General features: G+C 40.0%; 1 protein-coding gene across 6 annotated transcripts in view; it reads right to left on the reverse strand.

Moving 5' to 3' along the window:
* Positions 1-15533, reverse strand: part of FAM13A (family with sequence similarity 13 member A) — a 775968-nt gene that overhangs the window by 20998 nt on the left and 739437 nt on the right. For 3 of the 6 annotated variants that reach the window (XM_053703428.1, XM_053703423.1, XM_053703424.1), the window contains one exon: positions 1774-1857. The exons of 2 other annotated variants lie outside the window; for them this stretch is intronic. In XM_053703428.1, coding sequence (XP_053559403.1) covers positions 1774-1857 — 84 coding nt within the window. The remainder of the gene's footprint in view (positions 1-1773; positions 1858-15533) is intronic. One more of the 6 variants, XM_053703425.1, reaches the window with a different exon arrangement.

Consider the following 15533-nt stretch of genomic DNA (forward strand, 5'->3'; position numbering starts at 1 on the left):
TAGCAAAATCAATCACTACTTCAGTCTATGTGGCATTGGTCATTCTCAGCTGATCGGGTCATTCCCATAAGTAGCTTCAGAAAACCTCTAGGATTAAAATTCAAAACCTAACTCTTTATTACATAGCCGTTTACAAAACGGCACCTCCCTACATAGCTCACCTGTTCTTCACTCTCCCATGCAGCCTCTCAGGCTCCTCCTTTCACTTGTGTATATGATACTTGGCCCATGCTACACCTGTCCTATTGAGCTCTCAGCCTTGCTCTGTCAGACTCAATCCAGTTGTCAAAGCTTTAAATTCTCCCTTAAAACTCTATTTAGAGAAGGCAACCACCATACCCACTTCTTAATACAACCACAAAACACTCCTCTCATGCCCACTTCTTAATACAACCACAAAACACTCCTCTCATACCCACTTCTTAATACAACCACAATACACTCCTCTCATCATTATGTTTCTACCAATCTTTCTGTATCAGTCTGCACAGTCATGTGTTGATGTTATTTAACATAAACTTGATATGGTTGTGCATTAAAATAATGAATAGTAATGTTACTATAGTTTCTACAGGCAGTAACTTTTTATCTAGTTCTTAATCCAGGGGCTCATTTATGAAACTGTTTAGAGGTGGCAGATTTAAATCACCCCACACTGATCTGCTAAAGGTGATTGACAACCCCTGCTCGTGTGGCTGGTTACAAAAGGGTAGGACTGTAGAAGAGGTGTGCAATTTTACATTTTGCGCTTTGATGCTGATCGAATGGGAACATTGATCACCTGCTTCTTCTTACATATTGGTTCAGGTGTATCTTTATCATTCTCTCCTGCTATAGGTCTCATTCTTTATGTTCCTTGCTGTCTGGCTTTCTATCTAGTTGTTTCAATACCCCTTTTTAAGTTTTTCACCTTTATGTAAGCAATTGCTAATAGAAGTGTAGCCATGATCACTACCAGAAAAAAAGAGGCCAACAAAATGTCAGACAATAGAGGACCAAAATACTAGTCACACTATTTTTTGCTTAAGTGTTGGAAATATCACAGATAAAATCCATGCCTATACGCCAACGTATAGGGAAAGGGTTGACAAGTTTTGTTTAAAACATTAGGCCACCCTGAATTCTTAGGAGCCAGCTACAGTTGTTTTTAGGACCCAATAAAGGGATGCAGGTAAAAGAATCAACAAGGCACAACTTAAATTTTTGTCAAAATGGATCCCTGCGTTCCAGGATTTGTCATGCTATGGGCACACATACAGGCAAACACACTGTTAAAAGTCACCAAGAATCTTTTTCGGTTGATGTAACAAAAGAGACATCAATAAGAGTAATTTTCTTTTCACTTATTTTAACCAGCAATGTGGAAGTCTAAGTAAACCAACACATGTACGGAAAAAAAGCCATGGTCTGTTTTCTCGCAAACCATAGAAGAACACTGCAATACGGTTCCCAGAATTGTAAAACATTTGATGCAGATGATAGAAGAAAAAAATGTAATCATCCTTAATGCAAAATGACACCACATAGGAAGGCAATGTCTATAGAAAGAAGCATGTTGTCAGGAGATTTTTTAGGGCATAAAGCAAACACAATCAGCATTGGATCAAATTTAGGAGATTGGACAGAGCTAGGCTTTGTAGAAGCAACTACTGATTTGTTTTCACAACAGCACAGCAAGGAATCAATACACCAATTAACAACACAATCAGCATATGGTTTTGATTGTTTAGAGGGATTTAGCAGTTATTGTAGCTAGCAGCTGAAGTCTTTCACCTTTACCTCCTTGAAGAAGGATGCTGTTTCACCCTCGATTATTGGCTGCAGCAAAGGGCTTCTCCGGTTGCTTGAGGGGGATCCCTGTGATAAGTGTTAACAAGTATGTTACACCGTGAAGCCCTCTCTGACATATCATTTCTAAGCTTATCTTAGCAACTACTATGCTGTTAGGTGAGGCTACGTAAGAAAATATAAAGGTTTCTGCAGAACTGCAACCTTTAAACAACATTAATAGTATACTATAAGCTAAAACAACTACATGAAGGGAAGCCGATACACCAATATCCTATTCTTCATTTTGAAGCCAAAATAACTATGGACTCTAAAGATTTAAATGTAAAAAAGTAAGTTATTAGATCACCTTTAAATGAGTTAAAGATAGTCTATATTTTGAACAAACTGCCATTAAAGGTGTTGAGATTGATGATATTATAGTACAGTTTATATTTTAGTTAATTTTATCTTTAGATTTTGAGGGGTGCTTATTTATATATTTTGACTACAAAACACAGTTTAATTTATTATTTTTTTTAAATGGAAAAAAACATCCACAAAAATGAAATTGCTGTGACAGTCAACATGTTCATGTGCTATTCTATGAGTAGGAGGAGGGTGGGGTTTGACCAGTACAGGGCATGCATAAATTCTGGTTCAGTTTCTAAGACTGTCTTCAAAGTAAAGCCAAGTATTTTTGGAGTATCAGCCTTCCTTTCAAATCTCACTTTCCTGTTAGTCAACCATACGTGAAATTAATTGTCACTAACCCATTCAAACCCTGTTTAAAACAATGACTAGACCAGATAACAATGTATAATGCCCAAAACCAAGTGAGTAGTCCAGAAATGTATGGGATTTTTTTTGTTTGCTTTCTTAACTCATAGCTACAAAAAAACATATTGGGTAACTTTCATTGTGAATTTAAATAATAAAATCTTTATAAAATACACATGCCACTTTATACAGTGCAATTTACTGGTATATTTTTACAAAAGGGACATGTAGTTTATGGGTATAAACACCAGGCTTTGTGATGATGGCAAATCAAAAATGTACAAGATGAGTTATACACCATGCACCACATAAACATACTATTAAGGGGCCACATTACATTAGAGAATTATCATTAATGACAACCTTAAAAGGGACATGAAACCTTTTTTCTTTCATAAAACAGATAAAAAAAAATACAATTTTAAACAATATTCCAATCTACTTATATTATCAAATTTGTTTTATTATCCTGGCATCCTTTGTTGAAGAAGCAGAAATGCACTACAGGGTGCTAGATGAACATATCAGGTGAGGCATATATGTGCAGCCACCAATAAGCATCTAGCTCCCAGTGGTGCACTGCTGCTACTGAGCCTATGTATGCTTTTCAACAAAGGATATTAAGGAAACAAGTCGAATTATATAAAAGAAATACATTGGAAAATTGTATAAAATTGCCTGCTCTGTCTGAATCATTAGTTTAATTTTGACTTTACTGTCCCTTTAAGGAACTCATCAACTGGAGTTGTACAAATAATCCTCATCACCATCAAATAAATATGTGTGTAAGCAAATATTTTAGTTATAGTGATTTTAGTGAAGCCAATGAGAGTCTGATAATATCAAGGACACAAATTACATTAATTAAAAACCTCAGTGGGTATTAAAGGGAAAGTAGTCAGTAAAAAAAAAATGCTTGATACAATGCATTCAAAACAAAGAATATAATAACAAGATAATAATATGGGAGATGTATTTTTTTAATTTGATTAATAATTATAAATTATATTAGTGAGCTGTAAGTGCTTATAAGGTTTAAAGGAAAGCATTTTAGAGGGACATTAAATACCTGTTTTTGAGAAAAACAAACCAAAATCTATAACCTAGGTTTTCAAAATTCTGCAAATTTCCTATATCTGCTATTGATTTGCAGCATCTGCAGGTTAAAGCATTTGATTTTTTGCCTCTCTATGAAGTGTGGGACAGGCACAAGTTTACAAAAAAGCAACAAGTGTTTAAAAGCATCCTTTCCCCATAATATATATATTTATTCCATAGAAGCCTTTTCTAACATAAAGGTGCATCATCAAGTCTCTATGCTTCCTACATTACTGGTCATTCTTTGTTGCCTTCTCTACTTCCCATTCTGCTATTACAAAGCCTTGTGTTCCACACTGCGGTACGGATACCCCACAACTATTTGCTTTCCCTGAATCCTGTGCAATACTACTGTAGTGGGCAGAGGACATGAATCCAGAAGTACGTATATGGAAAACCATTGGAATCACATAACAATGATCTAACATAAATTCCACATGAAATCAAATGTATCTAAAACTATCTTTAGACTTCAATGCAATGTAAAATTCAGTAGAAAACTGGAATAAATTCTACCTCAACGCCACAGCTCTCTCATCATTACACGTATCAATTTATTTTGTTTACATGTCAGGAAACTACGGTTTATGTCAACGTACCAAAATATAAGTACCTTAATGAATGTACACTCCTTAAATATAATTAGAAGGACATGAAACACCTCTTGAATTTTGTGTAAAAATTATGCTTGGTCCTACTGTACCTAGGGAGGCCAGAAAGCAAGTTCTGTTAGCTGCAAGGAACAAAGCACAATTTTTACAAAATGTCAAAAGGCGTTTAATTTCCCTTTAAGAGCTTCATCTGGTGTTATATAAGAGCAAAGCATCACTTTTTTCCCAGGGTATTTTTATAGCACATATCATGTAAATAATTTGGGGACATAATACTGGGAAACAAGACTAAGGGTAGTCTGGCAAAAGACCAAAACTGCTAAAATTTTAGTTCTGCTTCCAATCACCCTGAATATTAATGTTCTGGGAAATTCCATGTTGCAAAATTGACTCACAACGTACTTTTACAAACAATATTCTTAAAGAGGCAATACAAGCAGAAATACACTACCTAACGAAAAGCATACATATACAGGGAGTGCAGAATTATTAGGCAAGTTGTATTTTTGAGGATTAATTTTATTATTGAACAACAACCATGTTCTCAATGAACCCAAAAAACTCATTAATATCAAAGCTGAATAGTTTTGGAAGTAGTTTTTAGTTTGTTTTTAGTTATAGCTATTTTAGGGGGATATCTATGTGTGCAGGTGACTATTACTGTGCATAATTATTAGGCAACTTAACAAAAAACAAATATATACCCATTTCAATTATTTATTTTTACCAGTGAAACCAATATAACATCTCAACATTCACAAATATACATTTCTGACATTCAAAAACAAAACAAAAACAAATCAGTGACCAATATAGCCACCTTTCTTTGCAAGGACACTCAAAAGCCTGCCATCCATGGATTCTGTCAGTGTTTTGATCTGTTCACCATCAACATTGCGTGCAGCAGCAACCACAGCCTCCCAGACACTGTTCAGAGAGGTGTACTGTTTTCCCTCCTTGTAAATCTCACATTTGATGATGGACCACAGGTTCTCAATGGGGTTCAGATCAGGTGAACAAGGAGGCCATGTCATTAGATTTTCTTCTTTTATACCCTTTCTTGCCAGCCACGCTGTAGAGTACTTGGACGCGTGTGATGGAGCATTGTCCTGCATGAAAATCATGTTTTTCTTGAAGGATGCAGACTTCTTCCTGTACCACTGCTTGAAGAAGGTGTCTTCCAGAAACTGGCAGTAGGACTGGGAGTTGAGCTTGACTCCATCCTCAACCCGAAAAGGCCCCACAAGCTCATCTTTGATGATACCAGCCCAAACCAGTACTCCACCTCCACCTTGCTGGCGTCTGAGTCGGACTGGAGCTCTCTGCCCTTTACCAATCCAGCCACGGGCCCATCCATCTGGCCCATCAAGACTCACTCTCATTTCATCAGTCCATAAAACCTTAGAAAAATCAGTCTTGAGATATTTCTTGGCCCCGTCTTGACGTTTCAGCTTGTGTGTCTTGTTCAGTGGTGGTCGTCTTTCAGCCTTTCTTACCTTGGCCATGTCTCTGAGTATTGCACACCTTGTGCTTTTGGGCACTCCAGTGATGTTGCAGCTCTGAAATATGGCCAAACTGGTGGCAAGTGGCATCTTGGCAGCTGCACGCTTGACTTTTCTCAGTTCATGGGCAGTTATTTTGCGCCTTGGTTTTTCCACACGCTTCTTGCAACCCTGTTGACTATTTTGAATGAAACGCTTGATTGTTCGATGATCACGCTTCAGAAGCTTTGCAATTTTAAGAGTGCTGCATCCCTCTGCAAGATATCTCACTATTTTGACTTTTCTGAGCCTGTCAAGTCCTTCTTTTGACCCATTTTGCCAAAGGAAAGGAAGTTGCCTAATAATTATGCACACCTGATATAGGGTGTTGATGTCATTAGACCACACCCCTTCTCATTACAGAGATGCACATCACCTAATATGCTTAATTGGTAGTAGGCTTTCGAGCCTATACAGCTTGGAGTAAGACAACATGCATAAAGAGGATGATGTGGTCAAAATACTAATTTGCCTAATAATTCTGCACTCCCTGTATATGTGCATGCATATAGAAAAAAACATATATACCGTAGATACTCTAGTATAGCGCTACCCGAGTATAACGCAAAATATAGAAATTTATTATGGAAATGGAGAAAAGTTCAAGATGCGAATATAATGTGAGGAGCAATATAAAATAATACAAAGCTATAGTAATTGAGTACTGAGTAATAACAAACACTACCATATCAGTGTATATGTGTATAAATAGCCCTCAGCAGTGTATGGACACCTCAACTAAATGAGTCAAACTAAGCCTGAGTTAGAATAAAACAATGAAATATAATATTTGGGACCTCTTCACCATCTGAAGATTAGGGTACTCACCCTCTTTCACCAATGTAGTGATATGGGAAGTACAGCACTTGTGGTGAGCTGCCAAAACTCCGGACCATGTTGAATCTGAAACAGTGCACCCCCAGCCTGACACACTGTGTGCTGACAAGCAGCAGAAAGTATGAGTAGTGACAGCCGGAAGTAGGCCCCTCAGAAAAAGCTCGCCAAATAAAATAATTTAAAGGGCTTTTCACAATAAAAAAACAAACAGTGCTGCAAAACTGCCAATATGTACAGTAAACAAGCATGCCACATAATACAACTGAAAAAGAAATTAATAGAAAAAAAAACTGTCACACTCAAGCAGCTAATTTCATGTTGCTTAGAGACAAAATATAAATAAAGATAGTCTGCGCCGCAAGAGAGCATTACTAGTGTGGGACATGATTAGTGCACATCACATTAAATGAAATGTCTCCAATATACTGCGACCCCTCCAATTTGTATCTTATTTTTTGTCAAAAAAATCTTGCGCTATACTCGAGTATCTACGGTATATATCAAATGCAAGATTGCCCGTCAGCAACACAGACTTGCTACTGTCAGTGCAGGTCAACACAACAATTTTTTGTAAAAAACAGAATTTATGCTTACCTGATAAATTACTTTCTCCAACGGTGTGTCCGGTCCACGGCGTCATCCATTAATTGTGGGAAATGTTCTCCCCCACAGGGAAAGGCAAGGAGAGCACACAGCAAGAGCTGTCCATATAGCTCCCCCTCTGGCTCCGCCCCCCAGTCATTCGACCGACGGTTAGGAGAAAAAGGAGAAACTATAGGGTGCCGTGGTGACTGTAGTGTATAAAGAAAAAAATTTTAAACCTGATTAAAAAAACCAGGGCGGGCCGTGGACCGGACACACCGTTGGAGAAAGTAATTTATCAGGGAAGCATAAATTCTGTTTTCTCCAACATTGGTGTGTCCGGTCCACGGCGTCATCAATTACTTGTGGGAACCAATACCAAAGCTTTAGGACACGGATGAAGGGAGGGAGCAAATCAGGTTACCTAAACAGAAGGCACCACGGCTTGCAAAACCTTTCTCCCAAAAACAGCCTCCGAAGAAGCAAAAATATCAAATTTGTAGAATTTGGCAAAAGTGTGCAGAGAAGACCAAGTCGCTGCCTTACATATCTGGTCAACAGAAACCTCGTTCTTATAGGTCCATGTGGAAGCCACAGCCCTAGTAGAGTGAGCTGTGATACGGTCAGGAGGCTGCCGTCCGGCAGTCTCATAAGCCAAGCGGATAATGCTTTTCAGCCAGAAAGAGAGAGAGGTAGCAGTAGCTTTTTTACCTCTCCTCTTACCAGAGTAAACGACAAACAACTAACACCACAAACTCCTCGCCATCCCCGTGGTAGATGCTACTTGTTCAGAGCGGCAAGGAGAATGACTGGGAGGCGGAGCCAGAGGGGGGGCTATATGGACAGCTCTTGCTGTGTGCTCTCCTTGCCTTTCCCTGTGGGGGAGAACATTTCCCACAAGTAATGGATGACGCCGTGGACCGGACACACCAATGTTGGAGAAAAGAAAACAAACTGTTTAGTTATCAAGAGAGGTAACTGACAGAGGGTCCTTACGCTAATCCACTTTAAACACAATTCTAAAAGGACAATGTGCAATATAATATTATGCACATGATCTCATTTCAATGATATTGCTACAGATATATCAAACAAAGCAGATATGTTACCCAAAACCTAACATTATAAAAATGACGGATTCTAAAGATAATGGTTAAAAAATGTAGTTTTAATTGTCCTATTCATATTATTATTTAATGTCAGTGTGGTGTTCAGGAATTATAATCATTAATATAAATTAACAAAATTGTCAATGATAGAAAAAAAAAATACTAAAAAGATTTAAGATTCCTCTATTTCTGTAACATACATGTTATATTGTTAAGAATAAATCTTTTGCTCGACATAACACCACCCCATATAAACCATTGCTTTCAAATGTTATAACTACAGCAGCAATGAAATGGCATCCGGCATGCAAATCAGTAGAAAAACATGCATAAACTGCAAAACATTGGTCTGATCTGTTTTATTTATTTTTTCTCCTCTAAACGTTACTGATTTTATGTAAAGGGATACTAAACCCAAATTTTTTCTTTCATGAATGAAATAGAACATGCACTTTTAAGCAACTTTCTAATTTACTCCTATTATCAATTTTTTGTTCTCTTGCTAACTTTATTTGAAAAAGCAAGAATCTAAGCTTAGCTGCTGTTCCACACCCTGGATAGTGCTTGCTGATAGGTGTCTACATTTAGCCACCAATCAGCAAGCGCTTCCCAGGTGCTGAACCAAAAATGGTCAGACGCCTAAACTTACAGTCCTGCTATTCAAATAAAGATACCAAGAGAATGAAGAAAAATTGATATTAAGAGTAAATTACAAACAACGTTGCTTAAAATTGCATACTCTCTCTGAATCATGAAAGAAAAAAAATTGGGTTTAGTATCCCTTTAAATCAAAACCATAGCTTTTCTCAAGCTTAAAGTGAATGTAAATTTTGATGCTAAAGTGCCCGGTTTTAAAAAATTAGATTAAAAACAGGGGCACTTTAATTCATCAAAATTTACATTTCACTCCTGTTGTGAAAAAAACATAATTTATGCTTACCTGATAAATTCCTTTCTTCTGTTGTGTGATCAGTCCACGGGTCATCATTACTTCTGGGATATAACTCCTCCCCAACAGGAAATGCAAGAGGATTCACCCAGCAGAGCTGCATATAGCTCCTCCCCTCTACGTCAGTCCCAGTCATTCGACCAAGAATCAACGAGAAAGGAGTAACCAAGGGTGAAGTGGTGACTGGAGTATAATTTAAAAGATATTTACCTGCCTTAAAACAGGGCGGGCCGTGGACTGATCACACAACAGAAGAAAGGAATTTATCAGGTAAGCATAAATTATGTTTTCTTCTGTTATGTGTGATCAGTCCACGGGTCATCATTACTTCTGGGATACCAATACCAAAGCAAAAGTACACGGATGACGGGAGGGATAGGCAGGCTCATTATACAGAAGGAACCACTGCCTGAAGAACCTTTCTCCCAAAAATAGCCTCCGAAGAAGCAAAAGTGTCAAATTTGTAAAATTTGGAAAAAGTATGAAGCGAAGACCAAGTTGCAGCCTTGCAAATCTGTTCAACAGAGGCCTCATTTTTAAAGGCCCAAGTGGAAGCCACAGCTCTAGTGGAGTGAGCTGTAATTCTTTCAGGAGGCTGCTGTCCAGCAGTCTCATAGGCTAAACGTATTATGCTACGAAGCCAAAAAGAGAGAGAGGTAGCAGAAGCTTTTTGACCTCTCCTCTGTCCAGAGTAAACGACAAACAAGGAAGAAGTTTGGCGAAAATCTTTAGTTGCCTGCAAGTAGAACTTGAGGGCACGAACTACATCCAGATTGTGTAAAAGACGTTCCTTCTTTGAAGAAGGATTTGGACACAAGGATGGGACAACAATCTCTTGATTGATGTTCCTGTTAGTGACTACCTTAGGTAAGAACCCAGGTTTAGTACGCAGAACTACCTTGTCTGAGTGAAAAATCAGATAAGGGGAATCACAATGTAAGGCTGATAACTCAGAGACTCTTCGAGCCGAGGAAATAGCCATTAAAAACAGAACTTTCCAAGATAACATTTTTATATCAATGGAATGAAGGGGTTCAAACGGAACACCCTGTAAAACGTTAAGAACTAAGTTTAAACTCCATGGTGGAGCAACAGCTTTAAACACAGGCTTGATCCTAGCTAAAGCCTGACAAAAGGACTGGACGTCTGGATTTTCTGACAGACGTCTGTGTAACAAGATGGACAGAGCTGAAATCTGTCCCTTTAATGAACTAGCTGATAAACCCTTTTCTAAACCTTCTTGTAGAAAAGACAATATCCTAGCGATCCTAACCTTACTCCAGGAGTAACCTTTGGATTCGCACCAGTATAGGTATTTCCGCCATATTTTATGGTAAATCCTTCTGGTAACAGGCTTCCTAGCCTGAATCAGGGTATCAATAACCGACTCAGAAAAACCACGTTTTGATAAAATCAAGCGTTCAATTTCCAAGCAGTCAGCTTCAGAGAAGTTAGATTTTGATGTTTGAATGGACCCTGTATCAGAAGGTCCTGTCTTAGAGGTAGAGACCAAGGCGGACAGGATGACATGTCCACTAGATCTGCATACCAAGTCCTGCGTGGCCAAGCAGGTGCTATTAGAATTACTGATGCTCTCTCCTGTTTGATTTTGGCAATCAATCGAGGAAGCAGCGGGAAGGGTGGAAACACATAAGCCATCCTGAAGTTCCAAGGTGCTGTCAAAGCATCTATCAGAACTGCTCCCGGATCCCTGGATCTGGACCCGTAGCGAGGAAGTTTGGCGTTCTGGCGAGACGCCATGAGATCTATCTCTGGTTTGCCCCAACGTCGAAGTATTTGGGCAAAGACCTCCGGATGAAGTTCCCACTCCCCCGGATGAAGAGTCTGGCGACTCAAGAAATCCGCCTCCCAGTTCTCCACTCCCGGGATGTGGATTGCTGACAGGTGGCAAGAGTGAGACTCTGCCCAGCGAATTATCTTTGATACTTCCATCATTGCTAGGGAGCTTCTTGTCCCTCCCTGATGGTTGATGTAAGCTACAGTCGTGATGTTGTCCGACTGAAACCTGATGAACCCCCGAGTTATTAACTGGGGCCAAGCCAGAAGGGCATTGAGAACTGCTCTCAATTCCAGAATGTTTATTGGAAGGAGACTCTCCTCCTGATTCCATAGTCCCTGAGCCTTCAGAGAATTCCAGACAGCGCCCCAACCTAGTAGGCTGGCGTCTGTTGTTACAATTGTCCAGTCTGGCCTGCTGAATGGCATCCCCCTGGACAGGTGTGGCCGATAAAGCCACCATAGAAGAGAATTTCTGGTCTCTTGATTCAGATTCAGAGTAGGGGACAAATCTGAGTAATCCCCATTCCACTGACTTAGCATGCATAATTGCAGCGGTCTGAGGTGTAGGCGTGCAAAAGGTACTATGTCCATTGCCGCTACCATTAAGCCGATCACCTCCATGCATTGAGCTACTGACGGGTGTTGAATGGAATGAAGGACGCGGCATGCATTTTGAAGTTTTGTTAACCTGTCTTCTGTCAGGTAAATCTTCATTTCTACAGAATCTATAAGAGTCCCCAAGAATGGAACTCTTGTGAGAGGAAAGAGAGAACTCTTCTTTTCGTTCACTTTCCATCCATGCGACCTTAGAAATGCCAGAACTAACTCTGTATGAGACTTGGCAGTTTGAAAGCTTGAAGCTTGTATTAGAATGTCGTCTAGGTACGGAGCTACCGAAATCCCTCGCGGTCTTAGTACCGCTAGAAGGGCACCCAGAACCTTTGTGAAGATTCTTGGAGCCGTAGCCAATCCGAATGGAAGAGCTACAAACTGGTAGTGCCTGTCTAAGAAGGCAAACCTTAGATACCGGTGATGATCTTTGTGGATCGGTATGTGAAGGTAAGCATCCTTTAAATCCACTGTGGTCATGTACTGACCCTCTTGGATCATGGGTAAGATTGTCCGAATAGTTTCCATTTTGAACGATGGAACTCTTAGGAATTTGTTTAGAGTCTTTAAATCTAAGATTGGCCTGAAAGTTCCCTCTTTTTTGGGAACCACAAACAGGTTTGAGTAGAACCCTTGTCCTTGTTCCGACCACGGAACCGGATGGATCACTCCCATTGTTAACAGATCTTGTACGCAGCGTAGAAACGCTTCTTTCTTTATCTGGTTTGTTGACAACCTTGACAGATGAAATCTCCCTCTTGGGGGAGATAATTTGAAGTCTAGAAGGTATCCCTGAGATATGATCTCTAGTGCCCAGGGATCCTGAACATCTCTTGCCCAGGCCTGGGCAAAGAGAGAGAGTCTGCCCCCTACTAGATCCGGTCCCGGATCGGGGGCTCTCGGTTCATGCTGTCTTTGGGGCAGCAGCAGGTTTCCTGGCCTGCTTGCTTTTGTTCCAGGACTGGTTAGGCTTCCAGCCTTGCCTGTAACGAGCAACAGCTCCTTCCTGTTTTGGTGCAGTGGAGGTTGATGCTGCTCCTGTTTTGAAATTCCGAAAGGGACGAAAATTAGACTGTCTAGCCTTAGCTTTGGCCTTGTCTTGAGGTAGGGCGTGGCCCTTACCTCCCGTAATGTCAGCGATAATTTCTTTCAAACCGGGCCCGAATAAGGACTGCCCCTTGAAAGGTATATTAAGTAATTTGGACTTAGAAGTAACATCAGCTGACCAGGATTTTAGCCACAGTGCCCTGCGTGCCTGTATGGCGAATCCTGAGTTCTTAGCCGTAAGTTTGGTTAAATGTACTACGGCCTCCGAAATGAAAGAATTAGCTAGTTTAAGGACTCTAAGCCTGTCCGTAATGTCGTCTAGCGTAGAGGAACTAAGGTTCTCTTCAAGCGACTCAATCCAAAATGCTGCCGCAGCCGTAATCGGCGCGATACATGCAAGGGGTTGTAATATAAAACCTTGTTGAACAAACATTTTCTTAAGGTAACCCTCTAATTTTTTATCCATTGGATCTGAGAAAGCACAGCTATCCTCCACCGGGATAGTGGTACGCTTAGCTAAAGTAGAAACTGCTCCCTCCACCTTGGGGACCGTTTGCCATAAGTCCCGAGTGGTGGCGTCTATTGGAAACATCTTTCTAAATATTGGAGGGGGTGAGAACGGCACACCGGGTCTATCCCACTCCTTAGTAACAATTTCAGTTAGTCTCTTAGGTATAGGAAAAACGTCAGTACTCGCCGGTACCGCAAAGTATTTATCCAACCTACACAGTTTCTCTGGTATTGCAACGGTGTTACAATCGTTGAGAGCTGCTAAGACCTCCCCTAGTAGTACACGGAGGTTCTCCAATTTAAATTTAAAATTTGAAATATCTGAGTCCAATCTGTTTGGATCAGAACCGTCACCCACAGAATGAAGCTCTCCGTCCTCATGCTCTGCGAGCTGTGACGCAGTATCAGACATGGCCCTAGCATTGTCAGCGCACTCTGTTCTCACCCCAGAGTGATCACGCTTGCCTCTTAGTTCTGGTAATTTAGACAAAACTTCAGTCATAACAGTAGCCATATCTTGTAATGTTATCTGTAATGGCCGCCCAGATGTACTAGGCGCCAAAATATCACGCACCTCCCGGGCGGGAGATGCAGGTACTGTCGCGTGAGGCGAGTTAGTCGGCATAACTCTCCCCTCGCTGTTTGGTGAAATTTGTTCACATTGTACAGATTGACTTTTATTTAAAGTAGCATCAATACAGTTAGTACATAAATTTCTATTGGGCTCCACCTTGGCATTGGAACAAATGACACAGATATCTTCCTCTGAGTCAGACATGTTTAACACACTAGCAAAAAAACTTACAACTTGGTTATAATCTTTTTTAGCAAAAAAACGCACTGTGCCTCAAAGAGGTACTAACGATTAAATGACAGTTGAAATAATGAACTGAAAAACAGTTATAGCATCAAACTTTAAAACAACACAACTTTTAGCAAAGGTTTGTTCCCATTAGTAAAAAAACAACACTAATTAAATTTGTACATAAGAAAACAAAACAACGTTTTTTATTCACAGTCACTATAAGAATTCTCACAGCTCTGCTGAGAGAATTTACCTCCCTTCAAAGAAGTTTGAAGACCCCTGAGATCTGTCAGAGATGAACCGGATCATGCAGGAAATATAAAAGTAGCTGACTGGAATTTTTTGATGCGTAGCAAAGAGCGCCAAAAACGGCCCCTCCCTCTCCCACACAGCAGTGAAGAGAAACGAAACTGTCACAATTAAAGCAAAAAACTGCCAAGTGGAAAATAATGCCCAAATATTTATTCACACAGTACCTCAGCAATGTAAACGATTCTACATTCCAGCAAAAACGTTTAACATGAGAATAGTTATTAAAAGGATTAGTGACCTTTAACACAGTAGTTCCGGTGAAATACCATCCCCAGAATACTGAAGTGTATACATACATGTCATTTTAACGGTATGGCAGGCTTTTCTCATCAATTCCATTCAGAAAATAAAAACTGCCACATACCTCAATGCAGATTCATCTGCCCGCTGTCCCCTGATCTGAAGCCTTTACCTCCCTCAGATGGTCGAGAACAGCAATATGATCTTAACGACTCCGGTTAAAATCATAGTAAAAAATCTCTGTCAGATTCTTCCTCAAACTCTGCCAGAGAAGTAATAACACGCTCCGGTGCTATTTTAAAATAACAAACTTTTGATTGAAGTCATAAAAACTAAGTATAATCACCATAGTCCTCTCACACATCCTATCTAGTCGTTGGGTGCAAGAGAATGACTGGGACTGACGTAGAGGGGAGGAGCTATATGCAGCTCTGCTGGGTGAATCCTCTTGCATTTCCTGTTGGGGAGGAGTTATATCCCAGAAGTAATGATGACCCGTGGACTGATCACACATAACAGAAGAAAAAACTTACCTTTTAAACTTGACAGCAGCTACAGCTTCCTCCGGTCGTCTCAAGCCATTTCTGATGTCAGAAAAGATGAATAGGTCATCCTCCAATCATAGCTTCCCCCCCCCGGGGTAATAGGTGTCTGGTTCAACGCAGTGATTGGAGGAAGCCGGATTCCTCATTTTAGACCCAGGAAGAGGCTTTGCAACGGGTGGAGGAAGCTGGAGCTGCTGTGAAGATTAAAAGATAAGTTTTTTTTTCACAACAGGAGTGAAATGTAAATTTTGATAAATTAAAGTGCCCCTATTTTTAATTGAATTTTTTTTAAAAAACGGGCACTTTAGCATCAAAATTTACATTCACTTTAAGGGCATAACTGAGGAATTGCCTTTAACTGTTGCATAAGGCCAACTATTATTTATTTAAT

Source organism: Bombina bombina, chromosome 2 (assembly GCF_027579735.1).
Source record: "Bombina bombina isolate aBomBom1 chromosome 2, aBomBom1.pri, whole genome shotgun sequence".
Taxonomy (NCBI): Eukaryota; Metazoa; Chordata; class Amphibia; order Anura; family Bombinatoridae; genus Bombina; species Bombina bombina.